The sequence below is a fragment of the Sinocyclocheilus anshuiensis genome, unplaced genomic scaffold (genome assembly GCF_001515605.1).
Source record: "Sinocyclocheilus anshuiensis isolate Anshui unplaced genomic scaffold, SAMN03320099.WGS_v1.1 scaffold35, whole genome shotgun sequence".
Taxonomy (NCBI): domain Eukaryota; kingdom Metazoa; phylum Chordata; class Actinopteri; order Cypriniformes; family Cyprinidae; genus Sinocyclocheilus; species Sinocyclocheilus anshuiensis.
The window spans coordinates 248,017-255,011 of NW_015552558.1; the positions used below are offsets into that span (position 1 = coordinate 248,017).

The 6,995-nt window shown below is 37.5% G+C and overlaps 2 protein-coding genes across 5 annotated transcripts in view; one reads left to right on the forward strand and one right to left on the reverse strand.

Moving 5' to 3' along the window:
• Positions 1-6,273, reverse strand: part of LOC107664661 (transmembrane protein 14C-like) — a 24,278-nt gene extending 18,005 nt beyond the window's left edge. The window contains exon 1 of the mRNA XM_016455292.1: positions 6,169-6,273. Coding sequence (XP_016310778.1) covers positions 6,169-6,201 — 33 coding nt within the window. The 5' untranslated portion in view covers positions 6,202-6,273. The remainder of the gene's footprint in view (positions 1-6,168) is intronic.
• The window catches only part of tfap2a (transcription factor AP-2 alpha), a 17,179-nt gene that overhangs the window by 1,329 nt on the left and 8,855 nt on the right, over positions 1-6,995 (forward strand). The window contains exons 2-3 of one of the 4 annotated variants that reach the window (XM_016455287.1): positions 3,824-3,894; positions 3,982-4,029. In XM_016455287.1, coding sequence (XP_016310773.1) covers positions 3,859-3,894; positions 3,982-4,029 — 84 coding nt within the window. In that variant the 5' untranslated portion in view covers positions 3,824-3,858. Of the gene's footprint in view, positions 1-3,823; positions 3,895-3,935; positions 4,030-5,702; positions 5,828-6,995 lie in introns of those variants that run through there. The other 3 variants (XM_016455290.1, XM_016455288.1, XM_016455289.1) reach the window with 3 other exon arrangements.

Here is a 6,995-nt window from a genome sequence, read left to right on the forward strand (position 1 = left end):
CGTAAAAAAACTGAAAGACGAGTCTGTTATTTTCTCTGGTAATCAACATTGACACAAATGCTGTTGATGAAGCTGAACTAGTATTGACACAGCAACATTCATTTAACCAGCGCTCATAGTTCAGTCACAAGAGCAAAGAGCTCCTCAGATATTGAGTGCCTTAACCTTAGCACTGTTTACATGTAAGACAGTGTTTGTATAAGGCATCTTTGCTTAACTCATCACTAGGCATGGGACCAGTGGTGTAGTCGGGGCCATACGCAAGTATACGCCGTATGCTTACTTTTTTCCCCGGGATGTTTGCGTATTACGACTTCTAAGGATCAATATTTGCGTATACCCTCGGTATACCCACTTGTTTTGTTGCTTCGCAAGTCCGTAATCTACTGTCATGTAGCTTCCCCTTTAATGGTGTCCCATACTGCTGTGTGAAATTCGTGATTCTTTGTAATTGGTGCAATATCACTTCTGTCATTCAACGCCGCTCATTGTCGCTCGCGCTTGGTGTTTTGAGCCGCACTGAGCGCAGTTCTCGTGCTGCAACAGTGGATACACGCCGTAAGGAAATATGGTAGTGAGTGCACGGATTTGAGTGGAGACATTCTCTCGTTAGTAGCCTATCGAAAAAGGAAGCCCAATATGATAGCGCGGCCACGACGTGAAACAATTACTTTCGAATATTTTGACTAACACCCTGACCCGAGCCTCCGTTACATAAAATATAGATCTAACAGAGGAATGAGCCGTATGCAGTTACTGAAGAGAGAGAGAGAGCAGAAGAGAGCGCGTGAATATGAATTACTCGCATATGACCGGCTTTCCCAACTATTTTATTGATAAAGTCTTTGTGTGTGTTAGAGAGAGAACACGCTGTCCAACAATTAATGCCACGGATCCCCAAATATAATCCCTTAGTCACTATAGTTTTGTCTGCTAACTTAGCTGAGTATTAAACTGCTAGCAACTGTTAGGCTATCAGGAGCACCCCATTATTATCATGTCAGAATACTTTATGCTAAAGGACATCATACTGTAAAGTTACATTAATACATTTAGCAGACAGATATTCGCATGGATTTAGGATTTATAGAAGGAGGGAGAGCAGACAGCAAAACAAAAATATGAGTCAATTCAATAGTGTTCAGTAGGCAGTAGGCTGATTTTTCAATAAAGGTATTGGACTGATTTTTATAAATAGGCACTTTAAACACAAATTTGTTTTAATATATTTGTATGAAAAATAGGTTTGTTACATCTTGGGTATTTAAGTCATTTTAAGATAAATAACATTCTGTGCAAACAAATTAAAATGAGGTGGTTGATTTGCAACTAGGTGGACACAGTTCTGTTCATAACGAAGTGACAGGAAAACACACATATACGCAAGGGATGGACAGAGATATTGGGGAAAATGAAGAAACGGAAAAAACGGAAAATGGTGCAGTTCAAGAACCTTAAATTATTTTGCACAGCTCCAGCCTAAGGGTTTAGACCTTTGTGATGGCCATACAAATAATAGGGTTGTTTGTGGTTTCAGAATTTGTTGTGGGTGTATAGGATGGCCTGGATGAGTATGAGATTTCCCAGCCTGAAATTGTGTCCCAGTCCGGCCCTGCTCTTAGTTCAGGCCTGGTTTCAAGGGGATGATAGTGAAAGCAAGAGCTAAAGAAAGCAAGAGCACCCGCAGCTGAAGCTGTAATAAACAGATTTGGCAAACTATCTAGTGCACATTTGTGTTTGCGCTCCGGAGAGCGTAACAGGTTTCCATTTACATTTTTACAGCGTTCAGCAATGTAGCTAATCACATACATACCTGTTGATTTATTGAACGCAATGACCAATCAGAGGCATTAAAGTTAGAACCCATTCAACGCTTAAAACGCTGGAGTTTTTGTCCAGTGCTCAGTTCTGCAAGCTCGAGAACCATCTTATTATAACGATGTAAATAAAAGATTAATTGTGCAGTACAGAGAGATTCATTGATTACAACGGAACTTTGTGAGATCGCAATCAGCTAAGACGAATTACATGTTTTTAGGGAGCTCTCTTTGCACGTTTTATGTAGGCTATATGTAATTTATGTTATCCATATTGGCCTATTTGTATAAAACTTTTGTTTTTCACGCTACAGGCTGGAAAATCCTCTTGCAGGAGATGATTCCCTTCCTAAATTATAACATTAGCTATATGTTTTACATGTATAAAGACCCACTTATGCTGTTTGAGAAAAATGTTAGGCATCATATTATAAGTATAAATATAATTTTTGATTAAATTATTGTCTTTTAAATTTCCACTGTGCTAAAGCCAAAGCAAATTTAAGAAAATATTATCTGGAAATATTTATTTAATTAATTCATATCAAGTTATTTTTTTCTACTCAGTTGCATAAAATAAAACATTAAATTCAGATTTATCTGTAAAACAAGGGAATAAGGTAATATTACTGGGTAATAGTAAACCACTTTTTTCTTTAGGACTACACCACTGCTTTAAACCCCCATTAAAAGTATGCTCATAAATATAATCTCTAAATTAGAGCTATTTTGAGGCTCTCTCGGAATCATAACAGTCAAATGCATCAAGTGGACAGCTTGAAACGTGGAATAGACAGGTCTAAAACCTGCTGACTTAAATACAAAAGGGTATCTATTCTTGTCCAAAAGAGGGCGCCGGAGAACTTCAGGTGATTTAGAGGGAGAACATTTACATGACAATATTCTCTAGCCTAGAAAATGTCACTCACATTTCATGCTTGGCAGTTGGCGCAAAAGTTTAACAAATGATTGTAATGAAATTGTCAGTAGTCTTGTCAATATTGATCAAGAACTAACCGATGTCTTGAATGAGCAAATCTCGGAGCTGTTTTTGGCGGACCTGCATTTTAATGGAGTGTTTTGGAAACAACATCAACGTAAAATTCCATGTTCTATTTTTCATAATAAAATGTCAGTTTGTAGGCAATAGGCTGTACTTAATTATAAGTATTAAAATATAAACACATTTATTTTCTTGATCCCAATGATATCTCTGACCACACGCTTCAGTATCAGACCAGTGCATGCATTTCTGCACTTCATTCATTTGTGCTTAAAGGTCTAGCGCCTTTTGAAATTGCTGTCTAATTTAAATTCACTTACATTCGATTTTCATCTTGAAATTCTTTCTATAAACAGATGTCCTTCTGATATAGGCCTATAGGTCTACAGTAAAAAAAAAAAAAAAAAGGACAGAGGGTGTCATCTTTTATGCTACAGCAGACGGCCTACTGGCTACTGGATAGGCTTATTTCTCATTTGGCCTATTATTAGTTAGTTCCCGATGCCCGCATGTAGAGAGGGGGTGGGGGGTCTTGGGGGACGTGTTGTCCCTCTCTAAAGGTTGTGTTATTTTTTGTATGAGTGATATTTGTTTTATTAGCCTACACTTTGTATTTTCATAAGCTTACATCTTTCCCCCCTTTTTGTTTATTAGTTCTATTATTATTATTATTATTATTATTATTATGTTAACAATGGCGTGAAAAATTACCAGTGCTACCTTAAATTAGTAAAAATGTATTTGATTAATTTTTTTATGGAATAAACACCTTTTATTTTAGCGGCAACGAATGTAACTACAGTACGTCATCTGAAAACACACGATGTACGATGTATGTACAATATATAATCAGAAAACACTGATACTTTTTAGGCATGCTGATTGCACAAGATTTTAACATTTTGACACTTAAAACAGCAGGTTGGAAAAAAACACACTCTCGCTGCTTTCTCTTCGAGCTAATGTGCAGCAGGAATCTCAACACTGCTTTTACCTTTTCTAGGTGTTGTTGCCTTACACGTGACAGTAGCAGAGCGCATGCGCCGTGAGGTAGTCCTCTGTTTTTATTGCCAGGTGAGTAGATTTTGTTCAGGTAAAGTGGAATTTTACTTAAGGAAACAAGACCCAATGAGATAACACTGTGTGATGTACCACATTCAGAAAGAAGACACAAGGATGTCATTAATGGGCAAAATGGGAGACTGGCAGGTACGTTATCTTCTTTATAAGGTATATGAGGGTGATGAAGGAGCAGGTTTTACTTTTGTATATAAGTGAGAATTAAGTCTTCTACACGGTAACTTTTCAGAAAGGTTTTACAGACAGTATTAGTCATTAACCAATGTAAATAAAATGCTACACACAAAAGCTGTATAGTTCACGCAGGTAGGTTTGCGTTTGAGACGGTGAAAGATAGGGTGAAGGCAAAGGCGAGACAGCGGTGAAAAATAATCTCTTGATCAGATTTCTCTAAAATAAAGCACGCTCAGGGTGGCTGGTGAGAGAGTCCAAATTTGTTGTTAGATATTGGATACGCAGGCTGTTTATTTCATTTTGCACACTGGTGTAAATATTTTAATTTGACTCACTCATTTCCGATATTATTGCAGTTTGGTCATTTTGTGCAGGCCTATGTTACGCATTTTCCTATAGTAACATGAACGGGAAAGACTTGATTTATTTATTATTTTCTCCATAAACAATTTTTTCCTGCAATAATAAGTCAGTGTATTTTTTTATTTTATTTTGTTATTGTGTGTGTGTGTAAAACACGATCCTCAAGTTGACCCATTATGACATTGTAAAAAAGAAAAGAAAAGAAAACCAAACAAGAAAGAAAACCAGAAAACAAACGCGAATCAGTCATTTATTTTGTGAATATAACACCATAAATAACTGACAGACTATGTCCATTTAGATACGAATATTGTGAATGGACAATTTTCCCAAATTGAAGATTACCAAATAGTGCTAAGAATGAAGACTAGTTTTGCTTTTCTTTTGTGTGATTGGTTTCAATGATGCGGACCCCCAATCAATAAGCAGCGAACAACAAAGCAGCACACCCATCTATTTCTATTGCGCGTTTTCTTTGCCTCTCTTAATCGTCATTGTGTCTTTCAGTTTCTTTCGGCCTCTCATTAATGACAACTGGACTCACCCCACCAAAAATGGTAATGGAGATAAGAGAGAGACAACGCCTTAGACTCGGCGACCTGTCTCCTGACCTCATTCACATTTAACAAGCCATGTTGTTGTGTTACTTATTTACATTTATCAAATTGCGACGTTACACGCTCTAAATAGATGTATATCTACCGAAGAATCGGCTTTTTTTGCATAACACTATTGAGAGTAGTTTACAGGCCCAGGCTCACTATGATTAAAACAACAGTTTACAATTGTCAGACTGGAATCAGTGTGGTTTTGCCCACTAAATCACGTGCATGCTGCAGCAGTTTAGCATTGTTCAATATATAGGTTGCTCAATTTTACAGGTTGCTCTTGGGTCGAAAACCTAGAACTTCTTGAAGAATGCATGTATGCAAAGCGTGTGGCCTTTGATAAAAAAAAAGAAGAAGAAAAAAAAGAAAAATCTTTCTAATGGTTTGGGTTATACTTGGCATATTAACTTCGCTCTGAGTTAAACCAATTGGATGATTAATTCAAAAGAAAAGGTGAAGTCATCCTTCACCACTGATATTAACCCCTGCATTTACAGTTCCCTTTTGAAATACAAATGGAACTCAGTAAAGGTATTCTTACTGGAATTCTCGATGCAGTTTCTACCTGTGTATATTCATTGGCTTTGGTCTCTTGATATGCTAATGAGGGTTATTACAGTAGCGCTCGAGTCTCTCTCTTCCACCATTAGAGGGAGATCTGAGCGCGCAGCTCGAGCCTTGTGCACTGTGTCAAACTCAAGCTAAGGCGCACTTCACTCTATCCACAACCAATGAAAATGCTTTGGAAATTAACTGATAATATTAAATATGAAGACTGCGAGGTAAGCGGCTTAACCAGGCTTTTAATACCAAACATTGCATGATATTTACCATAATTCGGAACGGTTTAACTTTTAAATCAGTAAGCTTTTTTTTTTTCTTGCTGTGTGTACAATTTAATTCAACACAAGAACAAGTGATAAATAACATACTGCAATACAGCATGATCTAGAACACATGTAATTTTCCAACATAATAATAATAATAATAATAATAATAACAACATACATACACGTATGACACATTAAATGCCTGTAGAAGTTCTGTAGTACAAAAAACAAACAAACATTAAAACGTTGTAATATCGAAATGTGTATGAAAAATAGACAATAAACAAACTTACCAAACGTAAGTTTTGGTAAACAATCAAACGCATCAATTGCAGTGGATGATTTCGTTTTAAAATAAATGTATTTGTCTTTTTTTTTTTAGTTCTTGCTTGTCTTCCCCTCTAGTATTTGGCATGATTTGTTTGGTGAATGCAGTAAGCTAATATATGGGAGTAGTTTTCGGAGTGGTGAAGCCAGTAAAACGTGTTTTCGCTCGTTTCTGGCGAATCACACACGCCATGATCAGGAAAGAATCTCTGCACTCCGCGTGTCCTTATGAGTTTCTTTCTCTCGACGCACAGACTCGCATTAATTGTAATAAGTAATTACATGCTGTTTCATAATAATCGCCTATGACATGAAAGCTTAGAGGGAAGCGTGTAGGATGAGTATACATGCGTAAAGTTTGTTGAATATTTGCTCTGGCGGTGAGTTAAGCTGCATCGGCGTGTGTTGTGTCTTGGCCGTTGTTAAACTCGTGGTGAGGGATTTTAGTGGGCCATGGAGCACGAATAGACGAAGACTAGTGTGAAAAACAATGAGGTAGACGAACATCCAGTGAACAGTGAAAATATGCCAGACCAGATGCCCTCAGCGTTTGCTGGATTTTCACCAGAATCAGACGTGCAACATTGTTTCCTTGCTTGTGTTCTTCCCCCCTCGTTCTGTCTTTCTTTCACTTTTGCTTGCCCTCGAACCTTTTAAAATGTTTCCCCGCTCTCTGATTCGTCAGACGCAGGAGAATGTCCCTCTTTTGTCTCTCTCTCCCTCTCTCGTCCACTCACTCTCTCTCTCTCTCTCTCTCTCTCTCTCTTTCTCTCTCTCTCTCTCCTCCTCTCTG